The 17,688-nt window shown below is 46.9% G+C and overlaps 1 protein-coding gene across 1 annotated transcript in view; it reads right to left on the reverse strand.

Annotated features, from left to right (window-relative positions):
* Positions 1-17,688, reverse strand: part of LOC137422956 (uncharacterized) — a 243,066-nt gene that overhangs the window by 40,777 nt on the left and 184,601 nt on the right. The window contains exon 12 of the mRNA XM_078773645.1: positions 3,132-3,305. Coding sequence (XP_078629771.1) covers positions 3,132-3,305 — 174 coding nt within the window. The remainder of the gene's footprint in view (positions 1-3,131; positions 3,306-17,688) is intronic.

Here is a 17,688-nt window from a genome sequence, read left to right on the forward strand (position 1 = left end):
CAATTATCAGCAAAGTCATGGAATCCATCATTGCTTCAGATATCAAATCCTTCCTCTTCTCCAATGGCTTGATCTCTGATCATCAATTTGGATTCAGGCCAGGTCATTCTACTCTGGACATGTTGCTTCTGCTGTCTCAACAATGGATGGAGGTCCTCAATGCCAAACAGGAAATCAGAGCTGTCTCACTTGACATATTACGTGCCTTCGATACGGTCTGGCACCCAGCTCTGCTCACCAAACTCACCTCCTATGGTATTCAGGGAAATCTCCACTCATGGCTTGTGGATTTCCTCTCTGGTCGTAGGCAACGTGTGGCCCTGAATAGATTTCTCTCATCTTCCCTGCCTGTTCTGGCTGGAGTTCCCCAAGGTAGTGTTCTGGGCCCTGTGCTATTTCTGGTCTTCATCAATGACCTCTCCAACTCTCTGGCAAATCCTCTCTATCTCTTTGCTGATGACTCCACTATCTGCCGCTCCATTCCTCATCCCTCAGATCGGCAGTCTGCAGCCTCCTCACTCTCTGCAGACCTGGACAAAATCACAGACTGGTGTTACATATTTAGGTGAATGTATGTGAATTACCATTCAGGTCTTTGCTTATCCATGTGTAGTAGATTAAGGGTTGTTGTGGTTGGAGGGTCAGGAGCCCTTCTGAAAAAGTGTCCGGAAACGGAAGTGACCGGAAACGGAAGAGAAAAAGACACGAGGAAGAAAAGCGACGAGTATTCTTCTTCCTCGCCCCGCTCCGACGAAAGGTGGGATCGACCTTGCGCCGCGTGGAAAAGCGGCGTTCCGAAGCCCGTCTGGCGAGAGGAGTTACCGGGACGTGTACCTACCCGGTGGAGACGTCAAGTTGACGTGGGGCCGTGCATCGACCCCGCGTCTGGCACCGTTCGCGGCACCGTCTAAAAAGACGCGTACGGGTCGCACGTTGGGGCCTAACACGCGTTGCAAGCGGCGTGGGGGCTTTTGGCTTGCTTGACCGTACCCGCTTCGCGTGGCCACGAGGGGCTGCAGCCGTGGTGCCTGATACGATACCTGCCCGGTGGGAACACGTCCACCCGGGGTTCGTTCAACCGCCCGAGTGCGGCGACGCCGACCATCATCTTGGTCAGGAGGGGCCCAGAGACATTGTGAGGGGCAGAGACAAAAGGGGGTCGTGAGTACCAAAAGGGGACACACATATATAAGATGGCCATCTTAAACCTCTAGGGGATTGATTGATTGTTGAGTGTGAATTGTTGATGGTTGTTTGTTGTTGATTGCTCGGGGAATATATCCGTGATTGTATACTTGAAATTGTATGATATCCTTACCCTGGAAATATATCATTGAACATCAGTTTCTCTTGGGTGGAATTCATAGGGATTGCGTTGCGAAAGCGCATATATAATACTACTTTCTGGCGAAGGTCCTCTCACGGTCCGGGGGTCACCGAGACCAGGTAGTCACCGAGGGGACCACTTAACACTGGTCAAACAAGTGGAACATGTCTTTCAATCCTGACAAATCTCACACTCTTACAATGTCTCTCCGAAAGGACCGACTGGACAACCCTCCCATCTACTTTCTCAACAATCCTCTCCAAGAAGTTCTGTCGCTCAAGCTTTTGGGTCTCACTATCTGCCATGATCTTTCTTGGGGAAAACCACATTTCCAAGCTGGCCTCCAAAGCCAGTCGCCGACTGGGCATCCTCCGTCGTGCGAAGTCCTTCCTTGGCACACCTGAGCTCCTCACCACATACAAGGCTTTCATCCGCAGCTCAATGGAATACTGTTCCCCCCTCTGGGCTGGTGCTCCTGCCTCACACCTTGCTCGGCTTCACGCTGTTGAGGCCAAAGCTTTCAGAATCATTGGAATCTCCTGCGATGTAGTCAACTCCGAGGGCCTTTCACTCACTCACCGCAGGCAGGTTGGTGGTCTTTCTGTCTTCTACCGACTCCTCTCCGGCCTTGCTCCCCCAGCTCTCTCTGTGCTCTGTCCCCCCAATATTCCTTCAGGTCGCACAAGATCTGCCTGCAACCCTCTTATGGTTAAACTGCCAAAGTCTAGGCTCTCTGCTTACCTTCACTCTTTCATTCCCCTTTTCTCCCGCCTCTGGAACAAACTCCCCCACTCCCTTCAATCCCACTCCTCCCTCCAGGTCTTTAAAACAGCTGTTCACCACCATCTCTTATCTTCCCCCATCGAAAACCTTGATCTTTTCTACCCCCGGTAATTCACCCCAGAGTCCTTGCAGTGTTCATATGTTTTATTCCTCTCCCACCTCCCCCCAAGTCCTCCCGATGTCCCTGCTCTCAAATGTTGTGTTTGTGTCCTTCCCCCTCTCCCCATCTTGTCTGCCACTCCCCTTGTTTTTTGTGTTTTGTGTGTCGGTTTGTCTTTTTGTGTGATTAATGTTAGCTCTTTCACGAGCCTCGATCTTGTATACAGAAAAAAAAAAGAAAAAAAGTGATTGTGATTTTGATTTTGGTGAGGTCAGAGGTCATGTCAGGTAAAAATGTGATACTTGAGAACAGTTGAAAGGATTTAAATCAAACTTGGCACATGTGTAATGATGTAAAAATGCGGGCGGATCTTCGGCATATCGGTCGACATTGTGACGTCGAAGATTTTCGTTCGAGTTCTATCTTTTCAACCACTGAAGGGAAGAATGAGTGGCAGTTCATCACCATCTCAGATCATCCCCCATCCACAACCATGATCATTTATACCACCATTAGCCCTCTCCAATACCACCTCTTTCCCATTTTCCAATCTTTCCTTCCTGGGAGTTTGCTTCTGTTTCCACCTTGTCCTCCCCATGTCCTCATTCTTGCCCACCTCCCTTGTAGCTCAAATTTGTCACTTAACCCTGATGTTAGTGTGTCCCCAACCCCTCTTTTTGTTATTTTATGTCCTGGTCCATTCAGTGTTTTAACGACTCCATAAACCTCAATTCTGTATAAATAAAACAAGCTTGTTCAACCTTAGTTCAAATAGTGCATGACCATACTTTCATTTCAAGTACATAGCAAAGAGAATTGCAGTAACATGATTTGGTAAGATGTACAGCTGATACAAGATATGGTTGATGACGAGCCAGGAAAGGCCATGAAACGAAGATGGTGGTGTTTGCAAAACCATACGTGTTCCCTGCCAGAAAAATTTCTTGACATAAGCAAGATGTTGATTAAACTGTGCAGACGGGATGCAGCTGGGACTGTCACTGCCATCCTGCTCTGCCGATGCAAGCCAGATCAATACAAGATCTCCTTCCACAGGGTGGAGGGGACGATCTGATTCCCGATCATCCACCATACCTGAAGACACGTGGTGGGAGTAAAGTTATTGCATTAACTGCACAATAAATGATGGGTTGTCTATCAGGTGTGGGAGAATTGCTCCATTTTGCACATTATTAAAGTAGCAAGCTTTCGTCAGTTTCACATTTTGCCCTCCGATTTTCAGCAGCAGCCAAAAGAGGTGTGAAGAAGAATTAAGTGCATCATTCTTTAAGAGTTGAATGAACCGACAGTACAACTCAAAGATGAAGTAGAAATGTTCAAATGATCATACCAGAAGCTTAATTTCCATTTAACTCTATCTTCTTCTTTAACGGTCCCAATTATTCCCACACTCTTGCGGAGTGAGTAGGGGGAAGTTTTTGGCCCATGTCTATCACAAAGCAGCTAGCGAGGCTTGACACTTGAATAAATATACTGAAACGCAAAAGAAACTTACCACCTTTGAAACCTTTAAATATCAACAATAACACTGCGTGTAGTAAATGTGTGAACTTATTTGTGGACAATAGTGTCCTCACTGTCAGACAAAACGGTCACGGATGGTCACTTGAACCTTCAATGGTCACTTCATAGCACAGCTGTTGAACAGCCGTTTTGACTGTCAGTGATTAGCCAAGGGGTACGGGATGATTTTAACGAGCTGCATGTGATGTCTTGATATTGGCTTTTAAAAGGCCAGTGCAAAATGGGCATTTCAATCAACATGCCACGATTGTCAAGGGATCAACGGCAGCGTGCCCTGGGCATGCTGCAAGGTGGACTGAGCTACCATGAGGTGGCACGTCGCCTTGGCTGTTCACACCAGACGATATCGGCCCTGGTGGACAGAGACACCCTCCACAACACTGCAGATGACAGACCTCGATCAGGGAGGCCAAGAGTTACCACTGCAAGGCAGGACAGGCAGATGGTCCGAAGTCACCTGCAGGATCTATTCCGTCCAGCATCCCGCACTGCGGCAGAAACTCCGGGGCATGCAAACCCACGGATCTCCAATGATACTGCACGAAGACGACTGCATGACTATGGTCTGACTGCCAGAAGACCATAAAACTTACCACTTGTTTGAAATGTAATAAAATTGTAACAGTTCAAAATAAAACAAACCAACAATTGCTAATTGAAACATTGGCATTTTATTGATGACATGTCAAGTTTTTGACCAAGATACACCATCTCATCAGTTTGTTCTACAGTACAGAACAGCACAGGGTGCAATGTCAGTCCCCTTTCAATAGCGTGTGTGGCCACCATTGTTTTGGATACAGGCAGTGCATCGTCGGCGTATACTGCCTACCAGTCTTTGGATGGATTGCTGCTGGATTCTGTCCCACTCAGTCCTCAATGTCTGAAGCAGCTCTGCCCGTGTCCTGGACCTGCCAACTACGCGTCTCCCAAGCTCAACCCATAGGTGCTCTATGGGATTCAGGTCAGGGGAGAGCGCAGGCCACTGCATGGTGTTGATGTTCTCGCCTTGGAGAAATGCAGTGGTAAAGCGAGCAGCATGGGGACGAGCGTTGTCATGCTGAAAGGTTCTCAGTTCTCGGTGGTCTAGCAGGAATGGCAGCAGATGGGGTCGCAGGATTTTATCCACATACCGCTGGGCATTAAGATTCCCATCCACAACCACCAGTGGCGTCCTGTACCGGCCTGATATGGCGGCCCACACCATCACACTTGGGCCACCCCACCTGTTGGCTTGACGCACGCAACAATCGGCATATCGCTCGCCAGTTCTTCTCCAGACACGCTCACGCCCATCAGGACTGTCCACACAGAACCTTGACTCATCGCTGAAAGCCACCTCGTTCCACTGCGCCAAGGTCCACCGCTGATGCTGCTGGCACCATCTCTGTTGGTTGCGGCGATGGGCAGCCGTCATCATGGGGCCTCTGTATGGTCTTCTGGCAGTCAGACCATAGTCATGCAGTCGTCTTCGTGCAGTATCATTGGAGATCCGTGGGTTTGCACGCCCCGGAGTTTCTGCCGCAGTGCGGGATGCTGGACGGAATCGATCCCGCAGGTGACTTCGGACCATCTGCCTGTCCTGCCTTGCAGTGGTGACTCTTGGCCTCCCTGATCAAGGTCTGTCATCTGCAGAGTTGTGGAGGGTGTCTCTGTCCACCAGGGCCGATATCGTCTGGTGTGAACAGCCAAGGCGACGTGCCACCTCACGCTAGCTCAGTCCGCCTTGCCGCATGCCCAGGGCACGCTGCCGTTGATCCCTTGACAATCGTGGCATGTTGATTGAAATGCCCATTTCGCACTGGCCTTTTTAAAGCCAATATCCAGACATCATGTGCAGCTCATTAAAATCATCCCGTACCCCTTGGCGAATCACTGACAGTCAAAACGGCTGTTCAACTGCTGTGCTATGAAGTGACCATTGAAGGTTCAAGTGACCATCCGTGACCGTTTTGTCTGACAGTGAGGACACTATTGTCCACAAATAAGTTCACACATTTACTACACGCAGTGTTATAGTTGATATTTAAAGGTTTCAAAGGTGGTAAGTTTCTTTTGCGTTTCAGTATAGTTAGGGCAGGAATTAAGAATAGCTAGCTTGCCGACTCTGAGAAGGACACTGTGGGATCTTTAACATCCCTGAACTAAAGCCAGCAGAGGGGACGCCCAATTTAACATCCATACAAGGGACGGTTTTTGATGAATCACCCTGCCTGCGAAACACAGATGACAGTTTATACGTGAGCCGAGATTCCAACCCAAGCGAGCCATCTTCGAGACGAGTTTGTGAAGCTCAAGAGCAAGGGTCCACAAAAGGTGAACCGCGGTCACCGTCTTGACTAATCCCAATCTCCCCCCTCCCACCCTGCACATTTATCTGCTAAATTATTTCTGAATTAATCCGCTTTAATTTTCCTCTATTCTGTCTGCCCCTAATTATGTGTAAATGGCCTCTGGTATTTATCCATGCAGACCAACTTGATAAATGATATTCATCAGAAGGGATTAATGCAGGGCAGGAGGTGACTAATGTGGGATTAACAAAAACGCGGATGGCCTTTGAGTTTATTGTATAGAGACAACAACAACAACAACATGCATTTTAAGGCCATTTTCCCTGCTAGAGCGGGGGTTAGCCTTGCGGTCCCCATGACAATCTTCTCCATTTTGCCCTATTTTCTGCATCTCTCCTTGTTAACCCCCTTGCCCGCATTTCTTCTTCCACCATCTTTAGCCAAGTCTTTCTCGGTCTTCCCCGTCCTCTAATTCCTTCTACATTCATTTCCATCACTCTTCTCAACCAGTCACTTTCACCCTTCCTCAACACATGACCAAACCATCTCAACCTGTTCCTCTTCACAGCATCAATCACAGGCTCTACTCCCATCATCTTTCGCAATTCATCATTTGTCTTCCTCTCTCTCAACGATACTCCGCACATCCACCGAACCATTCGCATTTCCACCCTTTCCAGCCTTCGTTGCTGCTCTACGTTCATTACCCATGTCTCGCTCCCATAAATCATAACACTTCTCACACATGCAGCATACACCTTTCCCTTCAGCTTCAACGACCCTCCCTGTTACGTGCTCCTCCCCAAACCCCGGTCACGGTGTACCTCCGAGCCCCGAGAGGAGTCACGGCAGAAAGATGTGTTATTCTGTGTCAAAGATCAATGGTGAAACCACACCAATTGTTACCAACAAACAAATATTGTATTAAGGTCACACAAGAATAACAACACAAAAACAATAGTAATCAATTGTACAACCAATATATATTTCCTATGATGGTACCATCAGGTTCGTACAACATAATTCACTGTGCTCCAAGTGAGTGAAAAGAAGAACATTCCCAATGTCTCTATTCCGGCATTAAGTCAAATTTGATTCCGGCTTCAAGCCAAAGTCGATCCGCTCCAGTGATCGTCAGAACGATGTCTAATCGAGACCAGAATCCCGTTTGGATGACAGTCACAGTCCCGCTGCCAAAGCAGCGCAAAGGCGCCCTCAAGGCGACCGGGAAATCACACCCTCGTGTATGGACGTTCCACGGCTCCCAATCGGCGGACCGCAGATTTCTTTTCAAAATCCATGTTACACACTCACACACACACACACACACACACGCACACACGCACACACAAACACACAAACGGCTGAATGCGGTGGAAATGGATGAAGCGAGGTGAAAAACCTTGAGAGATGCGCAAATCCTGCGCGAGGTAAAATGGCCGACGGCCCATTCTCGTGGCGTAACGGCACTTCGATGATTCTCTTCGGAATCAACCGCAAAACCTGACACTCAGGTTTATCTGTCACAGCGATAACAACTCTGTCGCAGGAATCCCTTTCCTGGGAAACCCAAAGTTCACTCGTGACTCTCGTTCGCCAATGTTCGCTCCAGACCTCGAAGCAACTAGGCTTCTTGTCCGACTCACTCGCTCCGCCTTCTCTTCCTCCTCTTCCTCTTCGTCTTCGTCCGGTTCCTGTTTCATTTAAAACAGCGGTCGGGAACCTATGGCTCGCGAGCCATATATGGCTCTTCCGGTGACGGCATATGGCTCCCAGACAATTTTGAGTTAAAAAAATAAAAAAAATAAATCAGTTTGGAATGTCCTGCAAAAGCTAGCTGGCTTTACGTCCAATCTCCTGCAGTCATTCAAAGCACGTTTTGTAGAATTTCGTGCGCGCACTGGTCTTTTCAAGTTCATCACTCATCCACATGAGTGTGCAGTGGACAAAATCGACCTGACATGCATCCCCGGGGTCTCTATCGGAGACTTTGAGCTGGAAGTTGCTGACCTGAAGGCATCAGAGATGTGGATGAGTAAGTTCAAATCACTTAATGGAGAGTTGGAAAGTCTTGCGCGACAGCGAGCAGAGCTGGCGAGGGAACACAAGTGGACAGAAATGAAAAATCTTCAACCTGAAGACCAGCTGATTCTTAAAACTTGGAACGAGCTTCCTGTGACATACCACACAATGCAGCGTGTGAGTATTGCCGTATTGACCATGTTTGGCTCTACATATGCATGTGAGCAGTCATTCTCGCATATGAGGAACATTAAGACCAACCTACGCTCACGTTTAACTGATGGAAGCCTCAACGCCTGCATGAAGCTCAACCTCACCACGTATGAACCAGACTACAAGGCCATCAGCAAAATCATGCAGCACCAGAAGTCGCATTAAAAGTAAGACATATTTAATTTATTATACGTTAAAAATACTATATGGCTCTCAATGAAATATATTTAGAAATATTTGGCTTTTATGGCTCTCCCAGTCAAAAAGGTTCCTGACCCCTGATTTAAAACATTAACTTTTTTTACCTTTTGAAAATAGTAGCCTCTATTTCCCTTAAACGACAACAATAATAGCACATGGAATCAAAAATGTTTACAGTGGATGAAAACCACAACAAAGGAAGTGACGAATCCATAACACTTCCCCCCCTCAAGAAAGTAAGTTTGAACATGGTGAAAACTTTCTTTGCAGGCAAAAACTCTTTTAACAAACAAAAGTAAAACTCACACCCAAATTATCAATTCACGTGAGCAACAATAATTAATATCCCCCAAAATAAAGCAACAAAACTTCCAAACAACCTACAGAAATTTCCAAAGTTAGTTCACTCTGGACAAAGCATCAGCAACAACTGTCCCTGCCCTTTACATGCTCAATTTCCAAGTTGAACTCCTGCAAAGCCAAACTCCATCTCATCAACCTTTGGTTTTTATTTTTCATTTTTTGAACGAAGGTTAAGGGGTTGTGATCAGTGAAGACTTTTAGAGGAAAGGTCGTAGTTCCCAGGTACACCTCATAATGCTGAAGCGCTAGGAGGACAGCAAGGGTCTCTTTTTCCATGGTGGCATAATTTGCCTGATGTTTGTGAAACTTTTTGGAGTAGAAGCACACCGGGTGATCCACTCCATCCTCATCTTCCTGTAATAGAACTGCCCTAGCCCCCACATCACTTGCATCAATGGGCAACTTGAAAGGTGCTTGAAAATCCGGGGCTGCTAGGACAGGAGAGCTCATTAATATTGCTTTGACGTGGGTAAAGGCAGCCTGACATTTGTCATCCCAAACAAACTTGGTCTCTTTCCTCAGCAAATTCGTTAAAGGGGCTACCACATCATAAGAATTCCTGCAGAACCGCCGGTACCAACCAGCCATACCCAAAAATCTCAGAAGCTCCTTTCTTCCCTTTTGGAACTTGGAAGCGTTCAATGGCTTTTATCATGGCTGTCACCGGTTACACCTGACCCTGACCTACTACGTGGCCTAGGAACACCACCTGTGCCTTTACAAACTCACTCTTAGATAAGTTTATGGTCAACCCTGCCTCGGTCAGTTTCTTGAAAAATGCCTGAATGTTTAATATGATCTTCCATGGTCATAGTGTGGATGATGACATCATCCAGATAAGCCTCCACCCCGTAAAGGTCTGCAATAAGCTTATGAATCAGCTGTTGAAATGTAGCAGGCCCGTTTTTCAATCCAAAGGGAAGAAACTTGTACTGATACAACCCATTTGGTGTGACTAAAGCCGAGATTTCCTTGGTTCTATCAGTAAGAGGAATCTGCCAATACCCTTTCAGCAAGTCAAACTTAGTTACAAATTTAGCTGGGCCTATTCTATCAATACAGTCATCAATTTTCGGGATGGGATATGAGTCGGTCTTGGTCACTGCATTAACCCGTTTTAAATGCGTACAACAGCGAAAACTGCCATCGGGTTTTGGAACCAACACACATGGTGAGCTCCATTCACTGCTGCTTGTTTTGATGATGTCATTCTCCAACATATACTGAACCTCCTTCCAAAGATACTCCATCTTCACAGGGTTCATCCGATAGGGGTGTTGTTTCACAGGAGTGGCTTTCCCCCACCTCAATATCATGATATACCAGGTCAGTACGATCAGGTACATCTGTGAACAAATGTGCAAATTCAAAAATTAGGCTGGATAGTTGTCCTTGTTGTTCCCTCGTAAAATGACCTAATTTATCATCTAAATGACTCAACACTTCTGTGTTCGTCAATCTGGGACAAGCCTGGTCATCAAAGTTATCAAACTTCACACCGGCGTCAACCTCTGGATTCTCTTGCACCCCGACTACAGGCACGACAGGTGAGACAGGAACCATTTCTTCCACAGGCTTCCTCTCATAATATTTCTTCAGTCGGTTGACATGACAGCTGCCGCTTTTTCCGTCGGTCGGGAGTTGTCACCACGTAATCTGTTTCATTAACCCTCCTTTCGATTGCATAGGGACCAAAATATCTAGCCTGTAGTGGCTGACCTGGAACAGGAAGCAACACTAACACTCGGTCCTCAGGACTGAAATTTCTCATCTGAGATTTCTTGTCATGTCTCACTTTCATTTTATCCTGTGTCCCTTTCAAGTTTCTTCTCGCAAATTCACAAGCCTTTGTCAATCTGTGCCTAACCGTTGACACAAACTCCACCACTGTTGACTGTGACTCCTCCTGTAGCCACTGTTCTTTCACCAATTTCAACGGTCCTCGCACTGCGTGTCCAAACACAAGTTCAAAAGGACTGAACCCCAATGACTCCTGAACAGATTCCCTTGTAGCAAACAACAATAAGGGTATTCCTTCATCCCAATCCTTGTCACATTCAAAACAATACGTTTTGTTCATATTCTTCAATGTCTGGTGAAACCTTTCCAAGGCCCCTTGGCTCTCGGGATGGTAAGTACTTGATCTTACTTGCTCCACTCCCAACAGGTGTACCACTTGCTGAAAAAGCGTTGACATGAAATTGGAACCCTGATCAGACTGGATGACCTTAGGTAGGCCAACCAAAGTGAAAAATTTAATCAAGGCCTTCGCAATAACTGCCGCAGTAATTTTTCTAAGAGGCACTGCCTCTGGGAACCTCGTGGAAGCGCACATGATGGTCAACAAATACTGATGTCCAGCCTTAGTTTTAGGTAAAGGGCCTACACAGTCAATAATGACACGGCTGAATGGCTCTTCAAAAGCTGGAATGGGTTTTAAAGGTGCAGATGGGACTTTCTGATTAGGCTTTCCCACCAGCTGGCAAGAATGGCAAGATTTACAGAAATCCGCTACATCACGTCGCAATCCTGGCCAGAAAAAATGTACCAATATTCTGTCACAGGTCTTGTTCACTCCATGGTGCCCGGCCAAAGGTGTGTCATGCGCAAAACTCAATATCTCCTTCCCGTACGGTGGTGGCACCACAATTTGGTAATGAACTTTCCACTTATCGTTTGCTGGCACCTCTGGTGGTCTCCATTTTCTCATTAGTATTTCCCCTTTCATGAAGTAACCAACAGGTATTTTCATAGCCTCTTCCTCTACAACGGCTTTACCAATTAAACTCCGGATCTCCGAATCTCCGTGTTGTTCTTCAACAAGTCTCTTTCGGACCAGCACCGTTTGCTCAACCTCGTTCCCAGATGTCTCTGACGGACACTCAATTGCCTCTTTGGTCCCAGATGCCACCTTTTCCTTAAGTTTCTTGATGTCACTCCCTTTCCTCTTACCTCTTTCAGAATTTTCCTCCAATACCTCTAAGAAACCCAAATCCACATTGCCTTCCTTCTCCTTCTCTTCAGAGCGCTTCCTACCCATAGCATGAGTCACTGCACAGGATGGAAAGATACCCGGAATCTCCTGCTCTAACTGTGCGGTGTTATTTTCCATACTGGGCTTTTCAACCAACATTGGATTACCAGAAACTCGACCACTGGCCAAATCATTCCCGATAGCAAAAGAGACTCCCTCCAAAGGAAGAGTGGCTTGCAAACCTACGGTGACCGGTCCTGACACCAAATCAGACTTTAAATGGATGACATGAAGTGGAGCTTTAACATAGCCACCAACCCCCTGTAAAAGAACACTAACACCAGTTGCCGTCTTCTCTGACAATGGCAAAATGCCCTCAAGCATCAAAGATTGATGTGCTCCTGTGTCCCTCAATACCCTAACATGTCTCTTGTTCGTTAAGTCTCCATCCAGTGACACAAACCGCTCTGAAATAAAAGGTTTGTAACCCTCTTGAACAAGGTCGTTCTGTGATGCCGTAACTTTGACATGGGAACCTTCACAAGGCACTGTCCTCCAAGGACGATTTCTCGCATTGGCCAATGCATTCGGAGTTGTACTAGTCCGACTCCGCTCCTGATTTTTCCTTTTCATGGCGTAACATTGGGACATCAAATGCCCAGGTTTCTTGCAAAAAGCGCAAGTAGGCCCGGAGGAAAAACTCGAGGTTTGCCTCGGGCCCCCCAGAAGACAAGTCTGTCTTGGAACTGTAGTCTTCTGATCCCTAAAAGTCACGGTATCAGATTTGTCCCCATAGTCATCTCTAGGCCGCCTCCATGAATATTTGTTCTCCGCCCCTGATTTACCATAACTCCCCTGGCTAACTCTAGGCAGGAAGTTAGGTTTGTGGAACCCCATCCTGTGTGTCAAGGCATAGTCATCTGCAACGGTTGCAGCCTCATACAACTCGGGTACTTTCTTTTCATCCAGATGTACTTTAATGTCTGCATGGACACACTGTTTGAATTCCTCCACCAAGATCAATTGTGGCAACAGGTTGAAGTCTTTCCCAATCCCCTTCAAGTCACACCACCGATCAAACATGGTTTCCTTCATTCTGGCAAACTCCACATGGGTCTCACTCTCCCTCTTCCTGGCATTCCTGAATTTTTGCCGGTAAGCTTCAGGGACTAATTCATAGGCTTTGAGAATGGTTTTCTTCACACTCTCATAATCTGCACATTGGTCAATCGGTAAAGCCAAATAGATATCTTGAGCTTTACCCACCAGAACACTTTGCACTGACATAGTCCAGGACCCCACAGGCCATTTAAGCATTTGAGCCACTTTCTCAAAGTGTAAAAAAAACTTGGCTACCTCCTTTTCATTGAAGGGTGGAACCAGCCTCATATGCCTACCAACATCCCAAGTGTTCTGACGAGTTGTCGAACTAGCCGGCATGGATACTACTTCTCTCCGTTCTCCCATTAATTCCAGCTCCTTGAGTTTAAGTTCCTTCTGATACTCCATGTCACGTTCCTTTAGCTCCCTTTCGGCTCTCCTTTCCTCTGCTCTTCTTTCTTCTTCAGCTCTCCTTTCCTCTGCTCTTCTCTCCTCGAGTTCTCGCTCCTGTTCTGCTCTTCTTTCCTCGAGTTCTTTTTCAGCTCTCCTCTCCTCGAGTTCTTTTTCAGCTCTCCTTTCCTCTGCTTTTAACCTTTCCTGGCTCTGCAGTTGCATCTCCATTTTCCGGCGCTCCACATTTTCTTTTTCCTCGGGTAACCAATCCAAGGCTACCTCTTTTCATGATCCTTGTCCCACCAGATTCTACTACCAATGTCTGCATCTCTGCTTTCTTCATATTAACTCGGACCTCCAAGTTAAAATATTTGGCCAATTTCATGAGTTCGGATCTTTTTAACGCCTGGAACTGTCTCATTAGGGGACGCCTCAAACTTTTCTGAGTCAAACACCATGTTGACTATCAGTTAACACCTGTTAAACTTCACACAAAAAATAATTTTTTTTGAAAAATTTGGGAATGTTAAAAAATTCCCAAATTTGGGAATTTTGGGAATGTTAGGGAATTCTATCCCAGATGAATGTTAGGGAATTTAATCCCGGATGAGGATGTCAGGGAATTTAATCCCGGACGAGATTTAGGAATTTTGTCAGCAAAGACGAGCCCCCAATTTCTGTTACGTGCTCCTCCCCAAACCCCGGTCACGGTGTGCCTCCGAGCCCCGAGAGGAGTCACGGCAGAAAGATGTGTTATTCTGTGTCAAAGATCAATGGTGAAACCACACCAATTGTTACCAACAAACAAATATTGTATTTAGGTCACACAAGAATAACAACACAAAAACAATAGCAATCAATTGTACAACCAATATATACTGAAATGCAAAAGAAACTTACCACCTTTGAAACCTTTAAATATCAACAATAACACTGCGTGTAGTAAATGTGTGAACTTATTTGTGGACAATAGTGTCCTCACTGTCAGACAAAACTGTCACGGATGGTCACTTGAACCTTCAATGGTCACTTCATAGCACAGCTGTTGAACAGCCGTTTTGACTGTCAGTGATTAGCCAAGGGGTACGGGATGATTTTAATGAGCTGCACGTGATGTCTTGATATTGGCTTTAAAAAGGCCAGTGCAAAATGGGCATTTCAATCAACATGCCACGATTGTCAAGGGATCAACGGCAGCGTGCCCTGGGCATGCTGCAAGGCGGACTGAGCTACCGTGAGGTGGCACGTCGCCTTGGCTGTTCACACCAGACGATATCGGCCCTGGTGGACAGAGACACCCTCCACAACTCTGCAGATGACAGACCTCGATCAGGGAGGCCAAGAGTCACCACTGCAAGGCAGGACAGGCAGATGGTCCGAAGTCACCTGCGGGATCTATTCCGTCCAGCATCCCGCACTGCGGCAGAAACTCCGGGGCGTGCAAACCCACGGATCTCCAATGATACTGCACGAAGACGACTGCATGACTATGGTCTGACTGCCAGAACACCATACAGAGGCCCCGTGATGACGGCTGCCCAACGCCGCAACCGACAGAGATGGTGCCAGCAGCATCAGCGGTGGACCTTGGCGCAGTGCAACGAGGTCGCTTTCAGCGATGAGTCAAGGTTCTGTGTGGACAGTCCTGATGGGCGTGAGCGTGTCTGGAGAAGAACTGGCGAGCGATATGCCGATTGTTGCGTGCGTCAAGCCAACGGGTGGGGTGGCCCAAGTGTGATGGTGTGGGCCGCCATATCAGGCCGGTACAGGACGCCACTGGTGGTTGTGGATGGGAATCTTAACGCCCAGCGGTATGTGGATAACATCCTGCGACCTCATCTGCTACCATTCCTGCTAGACCACCCAGAACTGAGAACCTTTCAGCATGACAACGCTCGTCCCCATGCTGCTCGCTTTACCACTGCATTTCTCCAAGGCGAGAACATCAACACCGTGCAGTGGCCTGCGCTCTCCCCTGACCTGAATCCCATAGAGCACCTGTGGGATGAGCTTGGGAGACGCGTAGTTGGCAGGTCCAGGACACGGGCAGAGCTGCTTCAGACATTGAGGACTGAGTGGGACAGAATCCAGCAGCAATCCATCCAAAGACTGGTAGGCAGTATATGCCGACGATGCACTGCCTGTATCCAAAACAATGGTGGCCACACATGCTATTGAAAGGGGACTGACATTGCACCCTGTGCTGTTCTGTACTGTAGAACAAACTGATGAGATGGTGTATCTTGGTCAAAAACTTGACATGTCATCAATAAAATGCCAATGCTTCAATTAGCAATTGTTGGTTTGTTTTATTTTGAACTGTTACAATTTTATTACATTTCAAACAAGTGGTAAGTTTCTTCTGCGTTTTCGGTCTTTTTGAAGTTGGTCAAAATGGTCAAATGTTTCGGTCAAAATGCCCATTTTGCACTGGCCTTTTTAAAGCCAATATCAAGACATCACGTGCAGCTCATTAAAATCATCCCGTACCCCTTGGCTAATCACTGACAGTCAAAACGGCTGTTCAACAGCTGTGCTATGAAGTGACCATTGAAAGTTCAAGTGACCATCTGTGACCGTTTTGTCTGACAGTGAGGACACTATTGTCCACAAATAAGTTCACACATTTACTACACGCAGTGTTATTGTTGATATTTAAAGGTTTCAGAGGTGGTAAGTTTCTTTTGCGTTTCAGTATATATTTCCTATGATGGTACCATCAGGTTCGTACAATATAACTCACTGTGCTCCAAGTGAGCGAAAAGAAGAACATTCCCAATGTCTCTATTCCGGCATCAAGTCAAATTTGATTCCGGCTTCAAGCCAAAGTCGATCCCATCTTTTATCGCTTCCTCAACTTCCTTCTCAGTTATCAACTCTGCCGGTCCTAAAACTGGGTTACTCTCTATGTTGCCATCCCATTCATTCTCTGTATTCAACAGTATTTCCATATATCTTTTCCATCTTCCTTTAATTCCATCTGGGTCCACAACTATTTGTCCCACTTCATCCTTCAAGCAAGTCACCCCCATCACATCACACCTCTCTTTCGCTATCTGGTTTGCAATCCTGAATACCGCTCTCTGACTCTCTTCCGAATCCAAGCGTTCTCCGAACATTTTCCTACATGCCTCCTGTGCCTTTGCTACCTCTTTCTTTGCAGCCTTCCTGGCTGCCTTATAACTTTCATGCTCTGCTGTTTCTGCTCCCGTACCCTTCGCCTTCTGCCACTCCTTGAACTTGTTCCTCTTCTCGGCAATCCTCTTTCCAACTTCATCATCCCACCACCATGTTTCCGAGTGCCTCGGTGGTCCTTTTGTCAATCCACATACCTCACCAACGGCTCCCAACAGACTATCTTTCATTGATATCCAACCACTTTCAAGCTCACCCACATCATCCTCTACCCTACTCAGCCTCTCTTTTAATGCCTCCGTTAGTCACCTCTTTCAACCTCCACACCTTTATTCTCGGTTGGTACTTCACCCGCCGAGCTCTCCTCGCACCTTTCACCCTTATGTCGCAGACAACCAAGTGGTGCTGTGAAACAGCCTCCTCCCCCGGGATCACCTTTGTATCCCGGAGGTGCCCCTATCTCGCCTACGCACCATCAGGTAGTCAACGGTTGTCGTCAACCCACCTGACGTGTATGTGACAAGCTTATTATCTTCTTTCTGGAACTGAGTATTACAAATCAACAAATCAGCTCCATCAGCAAACTCCAAAATCCTTTCACCTTCTCCATTTCTCAAACCATATCCATAACCCCCATGAACTCCCTCAAAACCATCCATACTCCTTCCCACATGTCCATTTAGGTCTCCTCCTACCACAACAACTTCCTCATCTTTCACGTTTTCCATCAGCTTTTCTGTCGCACACCAGAACTTGTCCTTCTCTTCATCGCTCCGACCAACCTACGGAGCATATCCCGAGATGACGTTCATCAAGAGCTTTCCAATCATCATTTTCACCATCATCAACCTATCACTCACTCGAGTCACACTCACCACACTGTCTCCAAACTCCTCAGAAAACAGGACACCAACACCATGCACGCCTTTCGGGCACCCTTGCCACACAAACTTGTATTTCTGTCCCTGCCTACCCTTCACCATTCTCACACAACTTCCCTTCCATCTCGTCTCTTGCACACAACATATGTCCACTCTTCTTCTGACCAATACTTCCACCACTTCTCCTGATCTCCCTGTCATTGTCCCTACAATCCATGTCCCAAACCTCAGAAACCGATCTCCACTTTGGGCTGTACCCTTCCCATATGTAGTTGTAATTGTCATGGTTCTCTTTTTGAGGCAATGTTTTTATGGCCGGATGCCCTTCCTGACGCCAACCCTCTTAATCGCCTCTT

The sequence above is a fragment of the Myxine glutinosa genome, chromosome 3 (genome assembly GCF_964187855.1).
Source record: "Myxine glutinosa chromosome 3, kmMyxGlut1.1, whole genome shotgun sequence".
Taxonomy (NCBI): domain Eukaryota; kingdom Metazoa; phylum Chordata; class Myxini; order Myxiniformes; family Myxinidae; genus Myxine; species Myxine glutinosa.